This window comes from Callospermophilus lateralis, chromosome 2 (assembly GCF_048772815.1).
Source record: "Callospermophilus lateralis isolate mCalLat2 chromosome 2, mCalLat2.hap1, whole genome shotgun sequence".
Classification (NCBI taxonomy): domain Eukaryota; kingdom Metazoa; phylum Chordata; class Mammalia; order Rodentia; family Sciuridae; genus Callospermophilus; species Callospermophilus lateralis.
Window position 1 is genome coordinate 53,732,365 of NC_135306.1, and position 24,779 is coordinate 53,757,143.

The 24,779-nt window shown below is 37.8% G+C and overlaps 1 protein-coding gene across 1 annotated transcript in view; it reads left to right on the top strand.

The window, feature by feature from the left end:
- The window catches only part of Ttc39b (tetratricopeptide repeat domain 39B), a 131,312-nt gene that overhangs the window by 67,307 nt on the left and 39,226 nt on the right, over positions 1–24,779 (top strand). Inside the window, exons 3-6 of the mRNA XM_076845961.2 lie at positions 4,939–5,034; positions 15,325–15,435; positions 18,472–18,603; positions 19,521–19,597. Of these exons, the coding sequence (XP_076702076.2) occupies positions 4,939–5,034; positions 15,325–15,435; positions 18,472–18,603; positions 19,521–19,597 (416 nt within the window). The remainder of the gene's footprint in view (positions 1–4,938; positions 5,035–15,324; positions 15,436–18,471; positions 18,604–19,520; positions 19,598–24,779) is intronic.

The window sequence follows — 24,779 nt, forward strand, 5'->3', positions numbered from 1 at the left end:
AAATGGCTAATAAGTGCCTGAAAATATTCTTAGCATTATTAGTCATTAGGCAAATGCAAGTTAAAACCACAATGAGATATCACCATAGCCACTGAAATGGATAATAACAAGCATTTGCCAAGATACAAAGAAATGGGAAATTTCATACAGCATTGGGGGGAATATAAAATCACATAGCCACTTTGGAAAACAGTCTTGACAATTCTTCAGTTTCAGAGTTACCATATGACTTAGTGATTCTGTGTTCATACAGGAACTTGTACATGAATTCATGATATCCAAAAAATGGAGATAATCCACATATCATGAAATGATAAACAAAAAGTGGTATATATAAACAATGGGATACTATTTGGCAATAAAAAGGAATGATGTATTGTTACATGCTATAACATGAAATGAACTTGAAAACACACCAAGTGAAATAAATTAATGATGAAAGACCACATATTGTGAGAGTCCTTTGATATGAAATATCCAGAAAAGGCAAATTTAGAGATGAGAAAGTAGTTTAGTGTTTGTTTAGGACTAGAGGTAATAGGAAAAAATGGAGTGATTGCTAATAGATGGACACATTTGGGCGATAGATGGTAAAATTATATTGTGATAGTTGCAAACTTATGTGACTATATTAAGAAAAGTATACTGATTGTAATCTTTAAATGTGAATTTTATCTCAAGCCATTTAAACTTTTTCAAAACAATTAGAGTAGTCAAGGGCTGTGACAGTAGCTCAGTGGCAGAGCACTTGCCTAGCATGTGTAAGGCACTGGGTTTGATCCTCAGCACCACATAAAAATAAACAAATAAAATAAAGGCATTCTGTTAATCTACAACTAAATAATAATAATAATAATAATAATAATAATAATAAATAATAATAATAAAAATTAGAATAGTTAAAATAAGAGCATATTTTCCAGTTGAATGTGGCAGCATATGCCTATAACCCCAGTGGCTTGGGAGGCTGAGGTAGGAGGATTGTAAGTTCAGAGCCAGCCTCAGCAACTTACTTAGGCCCTAAGCAACTTAATGAGACCCTGTCTCAAAATAAAAAAATAAAAAGGACTGGGAATGTGGCTCAGTGGTTAGGCATCTTGGGGTCAATCTATGGTACCAAAAAAGAAAAAAAAGGGCATATTTTCCAGTATAATAATATTTGTAATTGAAATATGTTACTTTGTTCAGCCTCAGTCAACCAAATAATACTATTTTTCTCTACAAAAAATACATCCCCCCAACATGTGAGTATAATATTCAGATTATACTCAGGAGTGGAACAAACAATTATTTTTTTTTTCAGTTAAATTTTTAATGACTATGCTTATTTTGATGGTATGGATTCTAAAATTAGAGCAATATAAGAATCTAACATGGCTGTTTTGTAAGGATACATTATCATCAGTGCAGTGTGCATATACTAAAACCTTTAACAAGAAAATAAGGCTTGAATAATGTTAGTCAGCTTTATGTTACTTCAACAAAGTAATTGAGTCAAAATGAAAGTGTATTTAGTTCATAGTTGTGTAGGTTCAAAGTCCAAGATCAGATAGGGTGAGGGCCCCATTGGTTTGACCTGTGGTGAGGGCAGCAGTAGGGCAGCACATTGTGGTGGGAGCTTCTGAAGGGTTGAGCTGTCACATCCTGACAGGAGCAGAGACAGAGTACCAGCAGGTGAGGCTTTCTCCTTTGATAATAGTGGTCTTGTGAGAGCTCGCAGGGTTGCAGTTGAACTATTTTACATCCTCCTTGACCTAAGGACCTCCCATTAGGTCCCATCTCTCAAAAGTTCCGCAACATCCCACAGTGCTACCTCGGGACTGAGCCCGTAATCATAGGGGACTTCAAACCATGTTCAAATCACAGCAATATGTGTTGATAGCAATATGAAGAAGCAATCTTGTAAAGACAGCAATTCTCTGCAGAATTCCTCAATAACATAACTTACAGTCACTGATTCTAAAATTCATAAGTAAGAATGAAAATAAGAAAAAATAATAAAAAGCAACAACAAATAAGTTAACAACAAAAAAAAGTGAAAGTTTCATAATAATGGTCTCATTCCTCCAAAAAGCTTATTTAATAAAGTAGAGGGCTTGCTCCCATTGGCTTATAGTTATCAGAGAGCCATGATAATGAAAACTGTGACTGGTGCAGAAGGAGGCAGGTATGTGTGTGGAATAAGAGAATACCCAGAAACTGTCTTGCTTACACATGGGAACTTGCTCTGTGTCAGCAAGTACAGAATAACACAGCGTGTCAAAGAATAATAATTACAAAATCAACACATGGAAAGATTTGAGGAAATCATCAAGATTGTGAAACTGGTTCTAAGAATATTTGGGCATCTGAAGAGAAAGCATTGGAATAAGGTTTGTTAGATCCCAAATTGGTTTGTCTCTGTCACAGCAATAAAACTATAACCCCCTCAGACAGAGATTATTTGCATATCTACCAGACCAACATTATCTGTAAGTTAACATCTCATTTTACAGAGTATAATTCTTAATGTAAATAGCAAGTCAGAGGTAAATCCCTTAGAGAACAAAATATTCCTTGGGCAGTGCTCTTTGAGAGGACATGCAATCTGACTTTTGTCTTCTTTCTAATCTAACAGGAAGCTGAAGGATTAGTTATTAATAGTCTATCTGGAGGAGGGTTAAATTTAGCGCACAGTGTACACAAAAATGGATTCCAGATATACTGCATGTTCTTCATTTTCTCTATTTGTCTGAAACATTTCTTATAAAAAATAAAATGGGAAAATAGGTTCTTGATGAAATACCATACTGTAGTTTAAATGAATGAGTTAGATCTGTATCTAAACATACTGTGAGTGTGCTGAATGTGAGTGGCCGATCCAGGTGCACCTGACTGACCTGCAGAGGGTATAGCTTTAGAAGCAGGTGCTGCGCCACAGTGAATTGCAGTACATTAGTGCATCTGTGGAGATAAATGCCTATACTTTGCTTGTTTGTTGAGAGTCCTGTTTGAGGAACATAAGAATGAAAACTAAGTCCACACAGTGACTGAGACAGGTGGAGTAATTCTGGCATATTCAGCACCTATAGCCATATGTCTGTGACTCTCCTGGGGGCTTCTCCTGTGAGTCGTGTGTGTGCTGCAGAGTTCCAGCCTTTGCTTGAATTAGCTTCTTGTCACTGTGAGATGATACTTGTGAAAGACAAAGGGGGAGGGTTTATTTTGGTTTACAATGTCAGAGGTTTCAGTTCATGGTCAGCTGATGTCATTGTTTCTTGGCCTGTGGTGAGGGAGTACATCATGGTGGAAGGCTATGGCAGAGCATAGCTCCCCTCTTGGAGGCCAGGAAGGACAGAGAGAGAGAGAGAGAGAGAGAGAGAGAGAGAGAGAGGGAGAGAGAGAGAAAGGGCCAAGGACAAGATAGTAGTCCCCAAGGGCATACCCCAAGGACCCATTCTCTTCAACAAGGTCCTGCCTCCCATAGTTCTCTCTACCTTCCAAATAGTACATTCAGCTATGAATCCACTGATGGATTAATCCATTGATGAAGTCAGAGTTCTCATGATCCAATCATTTCCCTAAAGCCTGTCTTTGACCAAGTCTTCAACAAAGGAGCCTTGGGGGAAACAGTCCAGATCAAAATCATAACACTTCTCTACAGTATAACTTATTTACATGCTCTCTGTTTTCTACTAGTAAAAAGTTTTTGTGTTAGAGAATAAGCCTTCAAACTACATTTACCTTCATCTGTGGATTTTTCTTTCCTCCCCGACCCCACATACAACTACCCTTTTAAGAAGATCCTTGACTTTCCTTGACTGATGTATAAAATTTAGGGAATTTGATATGTCTAGGATAAGATTTATATCGAATATAAAATATTATAGGGAATTGGAAAATGTGAAAGGTGGGTTATAATCATACTCCACTTTTACTGAGGGCATTTTACATCTTAAAATTAAAAAAAATAGATTCCATAAAGTTAGCACAGTCAGTAGTCCTTTTTTCTACTCCTTTTATTGGTAACTGTAGTTCTTCTTATTGGAATGTGTGCTATTAGGTGAGTGGAAGCTGAAAGAGATTGGCATCAATTATAATATAGGACAGGGCTTATTCTGAAACTTTTTAAGTTTCCTTCTCTGAGTGGACCTGTCCCCTAGTTGTATCTACAGGGTATCTCTGGATCAATAAAGTTTAAGATTTTGATTGGTCTTCACCTGTGTGTTCCTTCAGCTTGCTATGGTATATATAGAATGGGAAATTAGACAGTTTATTAAAAATATAATGAGTAGGGCTGGGGATGTGGCTTATTCTGAAACTTTCTGTAAGTTTCCTTCTCTGAGTGGACCTGTCCCCTAGTTGTATCTACAGGGTATCTCTGGATCAATAAAGTTTAAGATTTTGATTGGTCTTCACCTGTGTGTTCCTTCAGCTTGCTATGGTATATATAGAATGGGAAATTAGACAGTTTATTAAAAATATAATGAGTAGGGCTGGGGATGTGGCTCAAGCGGTAGCGCGCTCGCCTGGCATGCGTGCGGCCTGGGTTCGATCCTCAGCACCACATACAAACAAAGATGGTGTGTCCACCGAAAACTAAAAAATAAATATTAAAAAATTCTCTAAAAAAATATAATGAGTAGATTTACTTGGGAAAAGATTTAGGAGGGTATATACAAGATACAGTGCAGTCTTTGAGTAGAAAGCTATGAGATTTCAATTTATCTTTTGTGCATTAGAATAAATTAAAAAATAAGATCAGTCTGTTGGGGCTATATTTCAGGAATATTCAATGTATGGCAGTAGATTTGTGTTACTAGATTTTCAGAAAGTGATGAGAATGGAAGTGATATGTACAAAATAATTGAAAGGCTTACATTGTGAACTTGAATTCTTATAGACTTTTCTCACAGGACAAAAAAATAAAAAACTCACTCTGTCTTTTTAAATTCACAGGTCTCCTCAACCAGATATGGCAACAAGTAGCTTTCACTTTGCATCATATGATACCAAACGGGCATCCAGACAGCTTGGAACATCAAGTTCGAGCAGGTTAGAAGAGTGTGTGGGCATTCTTGGGGGATCAGGGAAGAAATAGTCTAACCTTTAGAGAATATAATTCTGATATTCCCGAGGTGCCTTGTGTTCAACAAACCAGTGAGGTTGGGAGGGTCTTAGGTAATTACAGTGCCATTTTACAAATTAGAGAAGAGGATATGTAACTACTGAATGACTCAGTGTTATAGAAAAGCCAAAAAACTAAATTCAACTTCTGGGGGCACAACTTCCTTTTGAGTTTTTTTTTTTAATCTTTCAAAATGTTAATGATTATTTTTTTTATTATAAGATAATATAACCACATTGCCAAAATTGGGAAAGGTGGAGGAAATGAGAAACATCAACTATAATTGCAGCCACTATAATAGACTATCAGACTTTGCTATATTTCATTCCAGTCTTTTCCTAGGCATATGCTTCTTGATATAATTATAATATTACCAGAAGTTGATACTTAATTGGAGTGTTGTGGTTTAGTCTCAGTCCTTGGGTATAATTGTCTAAGATTAAGCAGTTATCCTGGTGCAAATGCAAAAGTATACAATGATGCAGAGACAGATAGTGTGTAGGGCAAGTTTATTACAAGGTGAAGAATAGACAAGAGAAAGTGTCTGTGGTGGACAGGCAAATTAGCTAGGGACTGACATGCACAGAAATGATTACATTTTGACCTCTTGTTGGGATAGGAGAATGGGAATTTTCATTGGTGTGAACCTTGGCCACACATTTTTGGGCCAGTGCTTTGTACAGTTATTGCCCAATTTGGGGAAGTCATATACTGAGCTCTTTAAATTGAGGGCACCTACCCTCAATTTTATACTTGGGAGACTTGTGTTGGGCCTCTTTCTGGAACCTGGTAGAAGACTGGTGCCTTGGGTCAATCACTGTAAAGAGTGAGTCTCTTTACAGCTGCTACTCGCTTTTTTTTGCCCCCCACCCCTTTGTGGCTCATCTACACTAACATTTAATTATTATAAATGTTTTACTGAATATTGTTTTACAATAATTTTTCTCTTTAACATTTTCTTGTAACCTTGGTTTAAAAGTGTGTCTATTGTAGAAAATTTAGGAGCTATAGAAAGCACAAAGAAGAGAATGGAATATAAAATATACAATTGAAACTCTTTTTTTTCTTTTCATATAGAAATTTTAAAATTTTAAATTGATATCTTATTAAATATACTGTTAAATTGTCTACCTTTTAAACTTAAATATCATGATATTTTACCTTTTCATTAGATATTTTTATATAAGATAATATTTAATTGCTCATTACTGTTTCCTTTTTACCTATTGAACATGTAGGTTGTTTCTTTATGAGTTATTAAGGAAACTGTAAAGCAGTTTTAGTACCATTGAAAAAAAGATTTCCATCCTTCCTTCCTTCCAGGTTTATTAAACTTTTAAAATTATACAGCAGGTCTTTAGCATTTGAAATTTCAGGTGTCTTCCAGGGTGTTTATTATACTCATGGATTTGGTAATTTGCCGCAGTCTCTGGCTGGGCACAAATCACGAGTCTCCACACAGCTTGTAGATTCAAACAGCAATTCTTTATTCCCGAACTCACACCGGCCGTCTACAAACACGTTCTGGGGGAATCCACGTTCTCTGCCCAAATCCACTCCTGCCCAAATCCACTCTCTCCCAAATCCAATCCTCTGCCCAAATCCACCCGCATGGGCTTCTCTCTCCCAAAATATACTGTCTGACCCTAAGCACTCAAGAGGAACTCAGCAGCAGGATACGCCCTATTCCAAAAGAGGAACACCCTAATCTCCTATTATACTAAACCGCCCTATTCTAAAGGGGAAACACCCTACTCTCCTATTATGCTAAACTGCCCTATTCTAAAGGGGGAACACCCTAAACACGGATCCTGCCCTGGTCCTTGAGCAAGGTCACCTTTCAGAAGTCCTTCCACCAGACAGCATGGGAGTAAGCTGGCAAGGAATTTGTCATACCTACTTGGCTGATGGCTCCCAGCAGTAATTTGTCTTTTTTTCTTTTCCCTCCATTACTGGGGATTGAACCCAATGCCTTATGCACACCAGGCAAGTGCTCTACCATTAAGCTACACCCCGAGCCCTTTTTATTTTATTTTATTTTGAGATAAATTCTCACTAGGTATTGATCCTCCTGCCTCAGCCTCCCAAATAGCTGATATTATAGGTGGACACCACTGTGCCTGGGCAGCAATTTCTCTTAATATGTGGAAGGCATTGAAGAGTGGGAAAAAAGTTGAGAATAATAAATGTCTTTAAGGCATTAATTCCCAACATACTTTAAAAATTTTTTTTTGTAGTTGTAGATGGTGCTAAGGATTGAACACAATGCCTCACATATGCAAGGCGAGTGTGCTACCACTGAGCCACAACCCCAGCCCCCACACATTACTTTTTTTTGTGTGTGGTGCGGTGGATCAAACCCAGGAACTTGTGTGTGTGAGGCAAGCACTCTACCAACTGAGCTATATCCTCAGCCTCCCACATTACTTTTTTATTCTATATGTCCCCATGGAAATCTGTTTTCCCCCCAGAAATAAAATTTTCTGTCTCATAGTTTTCTTCCAATCTTTTTGATAGTTTCCTAGGTAAGTACTGTATCACCATTGATAACACTGAGTTTGAAAGCTGTAGTAAAATAAATAAAAATTACTTAAGGCAGTAATGGATAAGAGTTGGACTTTGCACAGAAAGCACTGTGCTGGATCTGTAGACTGGGAATCTTTTAGCTTGTATATAGTGTTGAAGTCATGAACTGCAAATGCTATTAAGAGAAAGCAAAACAAAAAAGAAGGGACTGGGTGGAGGAAGGAACTATAAGACACAGACAGTAAAGGATTGCTGAGGGAATGAAGAGTTCAAGCAGGAGCTACAGAGATAGTTGCCATAGGACAGGCAAGGAATTTGTGGGAGGGGTAAGTTCTAGAATCTTGTCAGCAGAGAATTCTGCATGGATTTAGGCTGAAAAGCGTCCTTTGCATTTTGTAGTCAATTTATCAGACACCTTTATCTTGGAGGGAATTTAGAAAGTTGGGACAGTGCCAGCCTGTAGCAGCTGAAGATGTCAACTTTTTTTTTGTTTTAAGTTGTTAATAGACCTTTATTTTTTATTTATTTATATGTGGTGCTGAGAATCAAACCCAGTTCCTCATACATGCTAGGCAATGCTCTACCACTGGGCTGCAACCCTATCCTAGATGTCAACTTTTTTTTTTGAAGCTCTTGCCTATGAAAAGAAGGATTTCTGTTGCTAAAACAAATACTTGGGATAATAAACTTATAAAGAGAAAAGGTCAGGCAGCAAAAGAGAGTGAGGAGGGAGCTGAAATTCTAACAATCCCCTTAAAAGGCACCCTTAATTACCTACAGATTCTCCTAGGCTCTACCTCTTCCCAGCAGCACCTCCCTGGGAACCAGTCCTTTAACACATGGTCCTTAGGGGGACATTTAAGATCCAAACTACACAGAGAAGTTGTGTGGTAGGAGAGAACCAAGATTGAGGGAAAGTTATCTTTCTTGCTGTATTTGTTTTAAATAAGTAAATTTGTGCATGTCTCTGAGTTGGGAAGTGGTAACAGAAGGAGTTAAAAGATGGATGTAAAGGAAGAAGTGGAGGTGAAATATAAGAAATAGTTTTGAGATGTTTCCATTGTAGAATCAAAGTTTGCAAAACAACAACAACAAAAAAAACCCCACAAATAATGAAAATTCCCATGCTGGCTTTTAATCAATAGGCCTTCTAATGCACCAATAAAAGCAAGCACTTTTAAACACATTGTGGAGCAGCTAAAAAGACACTTTCAAAGTAGTGTGAGGCTTCAGACTTCATATGGTACTTATATATTTAGGCTACACAGAAAATAACATTGCCTTACCTCATGGTACTTTTCACTCCACAGATACTTGTTTGCTTCTCAACACAAGGTTGTGAGGCAGGCAGTGGGGGAGTTTCAGTTTGTCATTTATTAAAATGTAAAGGTACATAACCAAAGTGCCCTTGATGTAAAGGTACATATCCTTGGTTCTATAGCTGGCAGTGGACGAATTGCAACTTGTCACTCAATTTTCTCATTTCTGGGCAACACACCTTTCAGGAACCCATTTGCCTTCTCATAACAAAAGACAGGTTGACAAGAAGAAAACTTACAGATTTACTTAATTTTTTTTTTTTTTTTTTAAATATGACATGAGAGTCTTTGTAAGGAAAGGAAGACCCATAGGAATGGGCATTCTGAGAGTTTTTTTTTTTTTGGTGGTGGTGGTGCTGGGGATTGAACTCAGGGCCTTGTGCACATGAGGCAAGCACTCTACCAGTTGAACTATATCCCCAACCCTGAGTATTCTTAATAGTTATGCGCTGAAGGATTTAGCAAGGCCTGTTTGTTCAGATTTCTTCTGTGTCCTTGTGTCTTCATAGATAAGGGTTATCCTTTCCTCTGGGCATAGGAAGGGCATCTCATATTTTGTGTAGCATTTCCCCAACCCAATTATTATTTTCTAGCACAGTTGAAAGCTTCTGCAGTAGCTTCTGTAAAATTTATGATTTATGATGCTCATATATCCTTAGTTGAAAAACTGATTAGTATTGAGCCTTGATTATGTAGGAATCAATTCAAAAGAGGTTCACATTAGAATTACTTTTGAAAAGTTCTAAAATGTTAATATTTATTTAGTGGGTATGCAGTCATTTTAAATAATTGCCTTTGCAAATGAAAAAGTAAGGAATAATTTAGAAGTATTCAGATGTACATAATTATTGTATATTGGTTTTGAGACTTTTATTTTTTTAATAAAAATCACAAAAATTCCTTCTTTCTCTTTTAATCAGCAGGTCTTTTTATTTTTTTTTTTAATTTTTTTAAAGAGAGAGTGGGGGAGAGAGAGAGAGAGAGAGAGAGAGAGAGAGAGAGAGAGAATTTTTTAATATTTATTCTTTAGTTCTCGGCGGATTTAATAAGATATGAAGAAAGCAGGTCATTAAGTAAAGTATAGAAAAATTTTGTCAGGTCACAAACATGTGAGTGTGTATGTGGTTCTTACCAAATAGGGTTGGGTAGTGTGACACTCCTGGAGAATGGTAGTAATGCCTCAGTACATATAAATGCTTGTGCTTTTATTTTCATAAGCTTACCTGATTTTCACACTACCTCATAAATTATAAAGAACAGTCTTGGCTCCATCTTAGTGATAAGGAAACTTAGGTAAGGTGAGGAAGTTCAAGGTTACAGAGCTGGGAAATGGTAGTGATAAGACTTTTTGTTTTCCTTTGAGACATTACTTTTATGCTTTAAAATTTTACAAATCAGTTTTTCATAATAAAAGTAGTATGAACAGAGTTCAAATAATTTGGAAAGAGGAGGAGGAAAAGTCACTAATTCTCTTCCCACACAACATGTCAGTATAAGTTGTGAATTTTCAGAGGGTAGAGACAAAATATCTAGATAAATAATTAGAAATGTCATTAGGAGTTCATAATCTGCTTATCTACAGCTATAGTTTCAGCTGAATCAGTATGTTACGGTGAATCTTTGTGACTTTTGAGGCAAAGGTGAATCTTGAACCCTGAGGAAAGTAGGAACTTTCTCTGGATAGGCTTAGCAAAGAATCCAGCATTCTCATCTGCTCTCTGCTCCCTCCTTGCTCCCCTGATCCATAATAGTTCTCTCCCCAAATACACCCACATTCTCAAATCTTCATAAATAATAAAATTCAGACATGCTGACTATCCTATAGAGAATATTAACCCACATGGCTAGCTTTTCCTACTTCATTTGTCTTTATTGCTAGTAAGGTTCTCATAAGAAAAACTCTTTACAAAACTTTGCTTTAGCTATTCTGAACTTATTTTATTCATTCTTCCTTCTATATTGCATGTTCTTTCCCCACTCCAGTCATCGCTAAATTGTCTGGTATTGTACAATTGATAACATGAATGAACAAATATTTATTACTTATTTCTTCAACTGTTATGTACTTGGCCATTTGGAGTTATTGAAGGCCATTTGGTTACTTATAAATTAATGTTAGCATTAGCTTGGCAATACTTGAGGACTTCTATGTGTCAGACACTGAGCACATTATCTGTATTAATAACATAACCTGTGAGGTGGGTACTTTTACTAGGTCCATCTTACATAAGAAACTGAGTATTAGGGAGGAAAAGTAACTTGCCATGGCCATACATACTTAGGGTTGAAGTCATGAAATGAATAAAATGATATGATTCCAGAATTGATCCTTGTCCACTATAATAAATATAGCTCTTTTCAATGGAGTTTATTAAGTTATTAATAAAGGAAGAAGTGGTATTGGACTATAAGAGATAATATTAGTGTAGTCTTAGATTTTTATATTATGTTTGTTTTTTGTCTGTTTTATAAAAGACAAGACTAGGACTCATTTATCTTTAAATTAACGTATCTTAGAAATAGGAAGAAAGGATCTTCATCTTACTGAAGATATATATTAAGAAGGGCATCTGAGCTGGACTCTAACAGGGCTGGAATTTGAGCATATGGGTTGAACATCCATAGCTTTTAGAAAATTATGCATGGTTGTTAATTCATGTAGGGCTTGAAAGTCCACAAAGAACACTTCTAATAGCCATTGCCTTTGTTTCTCTTACACAAGTTGTGAAATGGGAGAACATTTGGGTATTTCAAAGATGAAGCAAGAGACCCAGGGAGGCTAAGCAGCTCTCTGAAGGTCACGTAGATAGAAAAATGGCAATAATGTTATTACTAGCAATAATGACAAATGAGTAGGAAAAGCTAGCCATGTGGGTCAGATTTCCAGTCCAGGAAGTTTTTCATTCCATCATCCCAGGCTTGAGGATGATGCCCTGTTGATGAGCCTCTTGCAAGATACTGGGCTGTTTTTAAATAGCCATGCTCATTGCTCCAGTCTGGTTGGACAGGTGAGGTGGGGCCAGATTTCTCAGGCCTAGAAGCCAGAAGAGTTTGAACTTAACATGGCAGGTGTGGTAGCTATTTTTGGTTATTTAATCTAAGGAGGTAGTATCATGAATATCTGCTTTAGGAAGAGAAGTCTGAGAGTGGAATCCAGTATGAATCAAAGCAGGATTAATATCATCTGAAAACCTGTCCACCTTAGGTCTACTGAGCAGAAATTTTTGGGGAAGGACTCAGTAGTATATTTTAGTAAATTCTCCAGGTGAGTCTAATGCATGATGAATTTTGAGGACCATGAAATCAAAGCAGGCAGGTATTTAGAATTCAGTAATGAAGTGACACGCATCTCAATTCAGGTGATGGCAGTACATATGGAGAGGAGAATGTGTCCCTAAGAGATGTTGAGAGGAGTCCTGGTTAATGAACACATGGTACCACCAGTGTTGTGTGTATTTGGGGGGGCAGGGTGTATTGATTCCAGGTGAGTCTCGTAATAGACTACTTAGAGGGGCTGTGTTTACTGTGTTTGGAGGTAGTGATCTGGTTTTTAATCTAAGCCGGGACAGGTATAATGTGTCCTTCCAGATGACAGAGGCCAGCTGAGATGCAGAGGTGTTGTTTTTTTTTTGGCAAGGAGCCCATTTCCTGTGACAAAGGATAAAGGATGAGTTGTAACCTTATAGAGAAATGGTAAGAGATAAGGGAGAAGTAAAACTGGAAAGCCTAGTAGTTAAAGGGAAGGATTGATTAGAAAAGGAGTAGAGATTTCTGAGGCAATGCATGTTCTTTGGTTCTTAGAATAAAATCCATTCTCGCTGCCTTTGTTGTTTCTGGCTTTTGTCTTTTATGCACTCATTTTCTCCTGTTCTTGATCTTACTCTCCACATTTTCTGTTTAGAATCCTTTCTCTGTTTCTAACTTAAATATTCCCATGGCTGATTCCATTGTACAGCATTTGGATGTTGCCTTCTTGGAGAGCCTTCTGTGACTCACTCTTTCTCTCCCTTTCTCCCTCTCTCCCTCTCTCCCTTTCTCCCTCTCTCCCTCTCTCCCTTTCTCTCTCTCTCTCTCTCTCTCTCACACACACACACACACCACACACACACACACAAACACACACCATTCTCTAAACTAGGTTCTGTCCCAAACTACTTATCCCAATTTGAGATGATCTTAGTTATTGGTCTGCTTATGTAAGTCTGCCTTCCTTTCTCCCAGAGAGCCAGGATTCACTGTGTCTTGTTCATTGCTGTATTGCCAGTGCTGAGTACCTGGCACGTACTTCATAAGTATTCATTGAATGAATTCTAGGTAAACATTTGATGGGGCAGTAGGGGTAGGTGATGGGGAGAAAATAATTCTGTAGCCACTAGGCAACATAGGAGCTAACTTGGACTGTGTGATAGAGATGCAAGCGAATAAATCCAAGGTACATTCAGAAGGTAACACTGACACGGTTTGGTGGTGGACTGCTATGAGAGAGTCAGATAACTTTCTTTTAAAAAATCTTGCTGTGAGAGACTTGTGAACACCATAGTGTAATTTCATCTTCTCATTCTCTGGAAACTTAAGGGTACATCAATTCTTAGCTCTTCAGCTACCCCTCCATCAAGGGCTGGTCTCCTTTCTGCTTTGCCCCAGGAGGAAGGTGCTTTAAGCCCTAAGTATGAGGAGGTTTTTTATTTCTACCCAGAACAGGAACCTACCCACTCAAGTATATTTACTGAGCATGTTCTAGGTACCACCAAAGACACTGATGACGCAGAAATGACTAAAACAGTCTCCTTGCACTTGCATCTTATGTCCACAAATACTACATTCACAAGATCCTGGATTAAGTGGTACAGAAGGAAAACTGGAGTATGGGGTGGGCTCAGCCAAGCCACTCTCTGTTGGTGGTGTATTAGGTGAGACGTGAATAACAAGAAGGAATCATGAGCTGGGATCAGTATATGCCTATAATCACAGTGGTTTAGGAGGCTGAAGCAGGAAGATTGCAAGTTCAAGGCTTGCCTCAGTGATTTAGTGAGGCCCTAAGCAATTTAGTGAGACCTTGTCTTAAAAAAAAAAAAAAAAAAGACAAGACTGGGCTCAGTGATGCAGCTCCCCTAGGAGCTCTGATTGCCAATACTGAAAGAAAGAAAAGAAGGAAGGGAAGGGAAGGGAAGACAGGAGCAGGAATTTAACCCAGGGGTATTTTACCACTGAGCTACATTCCTAGTCCTTTTTATTTTTTATTTTGAAACAGGGTTTAACTAAATTGCTGAGGGCTTTGCTAATTTGCTGAGGGTGATCTTGAACTTGCAATCTTCCTGTCTCAGACTCCCAAATTGCTGGGATTATTGGTGTGTGCCACCACTCCCAGCTCAGGAATTAGGATAGCCATACCGGGAAGATAAGGGGACCAGTGCCCTTAGCCCTGTCTTCAGGAAAACTGACACCAGCTTTTATATTATATAGTTAAGTCCGAATCAGAAGTATGCATGGTCAAGCAGTCTTGGTCAAACTGTGTTCTGGTTGGTCCCTATAGGATTGGCGGGTGGGTAGGTGGTGGTTGTCAGAACCTGTAAGAAAGGTACTGTTTCCTGGTTGGGGGTGGGGAAGGGGAATTTCCACTCACCACACTGTGTTTATTGATAAGATCTGTTGTTTCTGGAATCCAAAGAGACTCAGAAAGGAGATAGATGCAAAAATGGAGGCAGAGATGCCAAGTTTTTTTTTTAATCCTGCTTCTAGTTACTCATTGGACTTTTGTAGGTCCAAGTGAATTGTCAGTTTTTTTTTTTTTTTGTGTGTGTGTGTGCCTACTCTGATCATTATTTGTCAATTAATATCATCCTCCAGACAGCCTATCAAGTAGGTTGGTGTTTCCCATTTTACACATAAAAAAGTTGAGACTCAGGGATGTAACAGACAAAGTTAGTTTTGGGACTCAGAAAACAGTATTCCAAAGTGTGGCAATTTGACGTGCTGGATGCTTTGAATGAAAGTAGCAGATTCAGAACCAGGGTCTCTCTAACCTTCTCCCACTCTGTCCCTCCTTCTTCTAGAAAGAATGCAATTGCTATGGCATCCACCATTCCCAATAACCTCATTAGTCAAGGAGGATTAACTAGCAGAAAAGAAGGACACCATACTCAGAACCCAGAAGAACTTTGTCTCAGGCTATTCTCTATTCTTTGGTTCATCTCCCCTAAAAATCATTTACAAGAGGATAGAGGGAGTGTTCCCTTAGCCCCTACACTAGTCAGTTGTAGAGTTAGAATTTCAGTCTGCCTTCTGTCTCCAAGGTTCATACGCATTCCCTGGGAAAGTGTGCTAATAATAAAACTGATAAAAATTCTTTGTATTTTTTTTCTTGATCTTTAGTTCATCATCAACCAAAGTGGATCTCAAGAGTGGCCTAGAAGAATGTGCAGTGGCATTGAATTTATTTCTAAGTAACAGATTTACAGATGCCTTAGAATTGCTTCGTCCAGGGTAATTTATTTTTAGATGAAACATTGTTTTATCCATTTCTTTAATGTCATGTAGGTTAATTTATGTGTTCCTACCTAAATATTTATAAGCCTATTTGGTTGAGACCCCTTATTGTAGGTCAGTTTTAAAATTTAGTTAAGAAATATGTCTTTTTAAATTTTATCATTAGAAAATTTCTGATTATTTCATATATTTTAATTTCCATATTTGGCTCAAATATTGTCATGTTATGTAGTTTTGTAGGACTTCAGTTTTGTTTTATTCAGTGAAATATTTACATGGATGTTTCTTTTAAATATAATTAGAAAAAGATTCATTTGAAATGAGGCAAAGAACTAGAATATGCTAATCTCAATGTTAAATTTCAAGATAATATTACTGGGATTTCCTATATATGTGATTAACCAAGTTGAGCAATTTAATTTTAATTAACAGTACCCTTAATTTTTTAAATCATAATTCACCAATTAGCATCTCAGAAGTTAAGAAGAAATGATAAGATAAATGTTGAGACCACAGGCTAAGGAAAATTGTCAGGGTTGCCTCCAGTTTTTGTCTCAACCTCTGCCTTGCCAGTGTTCTTCCCTCCTCCACCCTTCTAGGTGCTTTAGACTTCTCTTTCTGTGTTCTGGCCCTCTACCTCCTTTTGTAGTCTTCTTGTCTTTCCTTCTTTATTTCTCCTCTGTCTCCTTTCTCAGCCTACCTACCTATCTTTTTAATTTTTTTATTCAAACAAGTCTTTTTTCCCCCCTTCTTCCATTGACACCTAGCTGGTTATAATATAATCTTGTATCCAGTCAAGTTTTATAGTCCGTGATATTTATGCATGCGTCATTGTTAAAAATACTCCCCCGCTTGAACCTTTTTTTTTCCTTCTTGGAAGAACATTCAGTTAGAAAAATAATAGGTTTGAAGGCACAGTTAGTGAATAACTTCTGGCTGCTCTTATTCCTTGTAGTTCTTTTTTTAAATATTTATTTTTTTAGTTGTAGTTGGACACAATATCTTTATTTTATTCATTTATTTTTATGTGGTGTTGAGGATCAAACCCAGAGTCTTGCATATGCAAGGCGAGCGCTCTACTGCTGAGCCATAACTCCAGTCCCCTTGTAGTTCTTTTGAACAGCCAGTGGCCTCACTGTTTAGGACAAACTGCAAATTACCAAAGAATTGTTTAGACTATTTATTTCCATGGGGGAAGGGAAAAAAATTAGTGTGGCTTGTATTTGTTTCATATAACAGCAGGCTGTTGAGCCTTAATATTTAAATTAAAAACAAAACTGTGTATTGGTTTGTTGTTGTTGTTTTGGCTATGCTGGGAATGAACCTAGGGCCTTGCTATTTTAGCAAGCCCTTCACCACTGAGCCACATCCCCAGGCATATGCATTGCTTTTTTTTTTTTTTTTTTTTTTTTCTTTTGGTACCAGGGGTGCTTAACTACTGGGGCACATCCCTGGCCCTTTTTATTTTTTATTTTGAGACAGGGTCTTGCTAAGTTTCTTGGGACCTTGCTAAGTTGCTGAGGCTGGCCTTGAACTCTTAATCCTCCTGCCTCAGGTTCCCACACTAGTGGGATTACAGATGTGCTACACTGCACTTGGATATGTGTTGGTATTTTTAATATCATAAATAACTAACATCAGAAGTTTTGAGAAGAGATGGTAATGCTTTTACATGCAGGAAATTGAGATGTCTGTTCCACAGTAGAACTAATGAACATTCTTAGATTCCTGAAGCAACCATTGATAACTTTTTTTTTTTTTAATTTTTTTATTGGTTATTCAAAAACCATTGATAACTTAATAACTGAAATTATTAAGAACTTTAATTAGGAATCTCAGATAATGCAATTAGATCAGATACAGGATTTGAGATTTATTTTGGTCAGGCCCTTTTGGGGCTGATCCACTGCCCCACAATTGCCCCAAATCTTGCTTCTTCTTGATCTGGGGCTGTAGAGGAAAGGGAATGATATAATGAGTCTTCCTCTTTCAAAAAACATTGAGGCCAGGCATGGTGGCGCATGCTTGTAATCCCAGTAGCTCAGGAGGCTGAGACAGGAGAACAGAGTTCAAAGCCAGCCCCAGCAAAAACTAGATGCTAAGCAACTCAGTGAGACCCTGTCTCTAGATAAAACACAAACTAGGGCTGGGGATATAGATCCGTGGTCAAGTGCCCCTGAGTTCAATCCCTTGTAACCCCCATTACCCAAAATGAAATCTCTTTGTCACAAAATACATTTCCAGTAGTCTTTATTTTTAGCACTTATTTTTTTTTTTTTTAATTTTTTCATCTTCCATACATTTGATTTAAATGAGTTATGCATTTCCATTTTTACCCCAAATATAGATTGCAGAATCACATCAGTTACACATTCACAATGTTTACATAATACCATATTAGTGACTGTTGTATTCTGCTAACTTTCCTATCCCCTACTATCCCCCCTCCCCTCCCCTCTCATCTTCCCTCTCTATCTCATCTGTTGTTGTTCCATTCTCTCCCTTCCCCCCCTTTCCCCTCACAATCTTGTATATGTGATTTCGTATAAAAATGAGGGTGTCCTTCCGTTTCCATGCACTTTCCCTTCTCTCTCCCTTTTCCTCCTATCACTCGTCTCAGTTTAATGTTAATATTTTCCTCATTTTAGCACTTATTTTAAATCTTAAGGCAGCACATTGCACCTTGTTTAACTAGAAAATGTTGTTTGCTCTGAAACCTTTTCTGGGAAATGAATCAGCAGGCTGCCCCCTTGTGCTGAAGCAGAGAAAGGCATGTTGCCACTTTAGCTTCTTCTCCCGGAACATTTTGTCCTGCCTGTGTGAGTTTAATTTGGAAAATTCTTGACAGTAAAGTTCTTAAGCACCCACCTCTCACAGGCTGTAACATTTCAGTGATTATGGTGAAAGACTAGATGTTATTACTGTGGAAGTCAGGGCATGCTTTGGTAGGATTTCTTGTGATTAGTATCAAAAAAGCCTAGATTGTTTTTTTTTATGTAATTGAATTGTACTAATTCCCTGTGTTCTTTTTAGGGCTAAGGAGAGTATGTACCATGCCTTGGGCTACAGTACCATTGTGGTGTTGCAGGCTGTCATGACCTTTGAGCAACAGGACATCCAAAAAGGCATTTCTGCCATGAAGGACGCTTTACAAACCTGCCAAAAGTATGACTGAAGAGTTAAATACTTGAGATCTGACCCCCAAACCCTGAACCTGTGTGATAAAATGAGCCCTATTTGCCTGAGAACTCTGGTTGAGGTTGGCCAGATACAGAAAAGGACTTCAGCTTCAAAACTTCTTGGCCTTATCCAATTTTATATAATAGAGTTTAACAATTCCTACCAGGAATAGTGTGGTTCCCAGACTTTTCTTCTTGATAGTTTAGGGCCCCAGCTAAAGAGAAGATTTGAGGGAGATTTCAGTGAGGTTAACAGCCAGCATCTCTCAGGTGTCTCCTGAAGTGGGTGAGATTTGAGTACTGTATACTGTGCCAAGTCAAGCAAGGAGCTTGTTTTATGTGGGATGCTGCAAATTCCAACAGGATTATTTTGTTCATATAAGAAGAACTTATGTTGGGTACTTTGGATTGGTCAAAATAAGATAGATTTTTAATCGTATTTTGAGCTTTCCTCTGTATGTTTAGGAATAACATAGTAAAAGCTATTATTAGTGTTAGTAAATATTAACATGGGTAAATTGACATCTTTATATAATTATGTTGTGAGCCCCTCAAATGAAGAGCACTTTCAAATAGTGCACTTTAACTCCACTGGTGACATAGCCATAGAGATAAGGGAAGACCCCTAGCAGGTTTAGTAGTCAGTGTGTATGGGTTTGTCCCACATGTGGGGTGTAAATGTGGGATGACTGTCTGTGGGTTGCTAGCCCTGTGCTAGGAGCTAGGTGTGCAGTTGATAGAAAAGGGTGGCCTTTTCCCTGCAGATGTGAGGGTTTAGAGTTGCAGCTTGGTGACTCTTTGGTGTGACTGCTGAAATGAATGTCAAATGAAAAAGAACACAGCCTGATTTGTTTTTATTTTTTCTTTCTATTTCCTATCTCCCTATCTATTTACTCAATGCAGATATAGGAAAAAATGCACAGTTGTAGAATCTTTTTCAAGTCTTCTTTCTCGAGGATCATTGGAACAGCTGAGTGAAGGTATGAGTGATTTCAAAGATTAATTTTTATTTTCTTTTAAAAATTAAAAGGCAGTCATGTTCATAAAATTCAATACTGAAGTGTAGAAAGTAATTGGAATCTTTTATCTTCCCCATTGTGCTCACCCTCCTGAAGTAACCATTGCTAATGGTGAATTTAAAGCCTTGCAGACTTTTCTATGTACAAACATATAAGAAACCCATAGGGTTTTGGTGGTTGTTTATGTGGTGTTCACCTTTTGCAAACATGGAATCATGTAATTCGTGTCGTTCTATGATGTTATGTTTTCCCAAGTCATATAAATATGCTTCATTCTACACCTATGTAGTATTGCATATGATGGATATACATAATTTAGTTGCTTTTTCTCTATTAAAGAACAGTCATATAATTTTTAGTTTTTCATTGTGGCAAATAATTATGTTCTAAAACCCTTGTACATGTGTCTTCACACATTTAAAAAATATTTCATAGGATAAATTCCTACAAATGGTATTACTAGTTGTTTTAGTCAGTTTTTTTTCACAGCTATGACCAAAAGACTGACAAAACAATTAGAGAAGGAGAAGTTTATTTGGGGCTCATAGTTTCAGAGGTCTCTGTCTATAGATGGTTTACTCCATTCCTCCTGGCCTCAGTTTGAGACAGAACATCATGACAGAGAAGTGTAGCTGAGGAAAGCAGCTGGGAACTTGGTACCAGGAAGCAAAAAGAGAGAGCTCCCCTCACCACAGACAAAATATAAACCCCAAGGCTACGCCCCCAATGACCCACCCATGCCTCTAGCCATACCCTACCTGCCTTCAGTTACTACCCAGTTAATCCCTATCAGTGTATCAACACACTGATTAGTTTAAGGCTCTCATAACCCAACCATTTCACCTCTAACTTTCTTGCATTGTCTCACACATGAGCTTTTGGGAAACACATCTAGATCATAATACTAGGTCTAAGGGTTTGAAATTTTAAAAAATTTACAGGTATTGCGATTTTTTTTCCTCTAAAAACTGAAGACACTTATATTCTTACTACCCACTTATGAGAGTTTCAGTTTTCTCTGTTATTAAGAATTTTTTCCAAGGTCAAAGTAATTTTGATAACTTTTAAAAAGTGTTAATACTTCACAGTATCATAGGTATTCTGTTGGTGGACAGGTAGTTAGGAATGTTCGGAATCTAGGAAGGCCCACAGCATCCTGAGCAGATGGATGGGAAGAAAGGACGCCTGTTGTCAGTTACTTGATGTTCCTGCTGAGATCAGGGCAGAAGTTTCCAGTTGTTTGATTGATGTTTTACCCTAGTGAGGATGGTTTATCAGAAAAGAGTGTGCAGGTAACCCTGCAGAATTAAAAATATGTCCTTCAGAAACTTCTGTCATTTCAAAGGAATCTGTTCCTGCATTGTCATTGTCCGACTTGCTCTCTGGAGGAAGTAACACAAAATACTTGAAAACTTTGTGGCTGATTAAAAGCAAGAGCAGTTTTGAAAACCATCAGAGGCATTCCTCATGGTCAAGTGTACGTCACACACATTGTTAAGTGTGTTTTATCATGAAGTGTTCATTTTTTTTAGATAAGTGTCATCAACTCGTTATGGACATTGGAGAACTTGGGAACATTTGCGTGATGTGAGTTTCAAGTGTTGATCACCAGAGAGGACTGATGCATATCACATCTTCAGGACTTGTTCTGAGAGGGTGTGATGTTGCCTCCCAAACAAAATGGCATTTCATTAGTCATTCTCTTACAGGGCAGATGCCTACTGTGAAACTGAGGCAGTGTGGAGGCCCCCTCTTTTCTTGAAATTAGGCCAGAAAGATTTCAAACTTGTCATTCAGAATAATAGCCATGAGTTTATTAGAGGGCATAGGAAAGAAGAAAAGGGGATACTATTAAGGGAGAGATGGGTCCTCTCAGAGAAGAGAGAGATATTGTGCCCTTCCTGCTCTCCAGTTTTAGTGGCAGAGGGGGTCTTAAAAGTTTCCAGAGTCCCACCCAGGTCTACCTTTGGATTTTTTTTTTTTTTTTTTCCTGACAGCATAGGACTACATGGACTGTATCCATGGGAGGATGGCATGATGCTCAGAGTTGGTGGACAGGTAGTTAGGAATGTTCGGAATCTAGGAATTTAAGGAAATAGAGTCCCCCTGTTTTTGACTCTGTTTCCTGTCCCCTGAATTGGTTATTACCCTTGAATACCATCAACAAGCTTTCTTGTGAGGGTCTTGATGTTCGATTGCCAAGATGATTGGCGGCTGTGATAGTTGTGACAAGGGAGGTTTCAGGCTACCTGGTAGGGTGTGAACTGATCTTGAAACAATGGTTTTTCTTGAGAGGAGGTAATTATGGGCTGGAGGAGATTTTAACATGCTAGGTCCCCATCTTCCAGCTGCTTTTACCTGTAGTTTTCAGTTACCCTTCCTTGTCTTAGCTCTGCCCACCCATTCATGGCTGACTAGCTACCTAACAACTCTAGATCCCTGAAACCCATCTTGTTTTTTTCTTCCAGAAACTGACCTCCAGGTATCCATAAGAATAAAAATTTGTACTAGTAGTTCTACAGTCCTCTAACAAAGATTAATAGGAGATTAAATAGCCCCTCCCCCCCAAAATCCAAGGGAATCTGAGGACTCTGTTTGTATTCCCAGTTCTGTTACACTCTATAGTGCTTTTCTACTGACCCCTGCTTCCCTCTTTCTTTGTAGTATGAAAATGATATTGGAGATTTTTTTAACCTTAGTTTTAGGAAGGATGACATGATGTGAGTATAAATAGTAATTAAAAAATAATATGATCCCTCTAAATTCTGGAACAAGACAGGGATGCCCTCTCTCACCACTTCTATTCAATATAGTTCTCAAAATACTGGCCAGAGCAATTAGACAGACACAAGAAATTAAAGGCATTAAGATAGGAAAAGAAGAACTTAAATTATCACTATTTGCGGATGATATGATCCTATACCTAGAAGACACAAAAGGGTCTACAAAGAAACTACTAGAGCTAATAAATTAATTCAGCAAAGTGGCAGGATACACTCAAATTACTAGCATACGGGATGAAAAAGGCAATATCACAACAGACACTTCAGAAATACAGAAGATTATCAGAAATTATTTTGAATCCTTATACTCCAATAAAATAGAAGACAGTGAAGGCATCGATAAATTTCTTAAGTCATATGATCTGCCCAGATTGAGTCAGGAGGATATTGACAACCTAAACAGACCAATATCAATTGAGGAAATAGAAGAAACCATCAAAAGACTACCAACTAAGAAAAGCCCAGGACCGGATGGGTATACAGCAGAGTTTTACAAAACCTTTAAAGAGGAACTAATACCAATACTTTTCAAGCTATTTCAGGAAATAGAAAAAGAGGGAGAACTTCCAAATTCATTCTACGAGGCCAACATCACCCTGATTCCTAAACCAGACAAAGACACTTCAAAGAAAGAAAACTACAGACCAATATCTCTAATGAATCTAGATGCAAAAATCCTCAATAAAATTCTGGTGAACCAGATACAAAAACATATCAAAAAAATTGTGCACCATGATCAGGTAGGATTTATCCCTGGGATGCAAGGTTGGTTCAACATACAGAAATCAATAAATGTTATTCACCACATCAATAGGCTTAAAAATAAGAACCATATGATCATCTCGATAGATGCGGAAAAAGCATTCGACAAAGTACAGCATCCCTTTATGTTCAAAACTCTAGAAAAACTAGGGATAACAGGAATATACCTCAATATTGTAAAAGCAATCTATGCTAAGCCTCAAGCTAGCATCATTCTGAATGGAGAAAAACTGAAGGCATTCCCTCTAAAATCTGGAACAAGACAGGGATGCCCTCTCTCACCACTTCTGTTCAACATAGTTCTCGAATCACTGGCCAGAGCAATTAGACAGACGAAAGAAATTAAAGGCATAAAAATAGGAAAAGAAGAACTCAAATTATCACTATTTGCAGATGACATGATTCTATACCTAGCAGACCCAAAAGGGTCTACAAAGAAACTATTAGAGCTAATAAATGAATTCAGCAAAGTGGCAGGATATAAAATCAACACTCATAAATCAAAGGCATTCCTGTATATCAGCGACAAATCCTCTGAAATGGAAATGAGGACAACCACTCCATTCACAATATCCTCAAAAAAATAAAAATACTTGGGAATCAACCTAACAAAAGAGGTGAAAGACTTGTACAATGAAAACTGCAGAACCCTAAAGAGAGAAATAGAAGAAGATCTTAGAAGATGGAAAAATATACCCTCTTCATGGATAGGTAGAACTAACATCATCAAAATGGCGATATTACCAAAAGTTCTCTATAGGTTTAATGCAATGCCAATCAAAATCCCAACGGCATTTCTTGTAGAAATAGAGAAAGCAATCATGAAATTCATATGGAAAAATAAAAGACCCAGAGTAGCAAAAACAATGCTAAGCAGGAAGTGTGAATCAGGCGGTATAGCTATACCAGACTTCAAACTATACTACAGAGCAATAGTAACAAAAACAGCATGGTACTGGTACCAAAACAGGCAGGTGGACCAATGGTACAGAATAGAGGACACAGAAACCAATCCACAAAATTACTACTATCTTATATTTGATAAAGGGGCTAAAAGAATGCAATGGAGGAAGGATAGCATCTTCAACAAATGGTGTTGGGAAAACTGGAAATCCATATGCAACAAAATGAAACTGAATCCCTTTCTCTCGCCATGCACAAAAGTTAACTCAAAGTGGATCAAGGACCTTGATATCAAATCAGAGACATGGCGTCTGATAGAAGAAAAAGTTGGCTATGATCTACATACTGTGGGGTCGGGCTCCAAATTCCTCAATAGGACACCCATAGCACAAGAGTTAATAACTAGAATCAACAAATGGGACTTAATCAAACTAAAAAGTTTTTTTCTCAGCAAAAGAAAGAATAAGAGAGGTAAATAGGGAGCCTACGTCCCGGGAACAAATCTTTACTCCTCACACTTCAGACAGAGCCCTAATATCCAGAATATACAAAGAACTAAAAAAATTAGACAATAAGATAACAAATAACCTAATCAACAAATGGGCCAAGGACCTGAACAGACATTTCTCAGAGGAGGACATACAATCAATCAACAAGTATATGAAAAAATGCTCACCATCTCTAGCAGTCAGAGA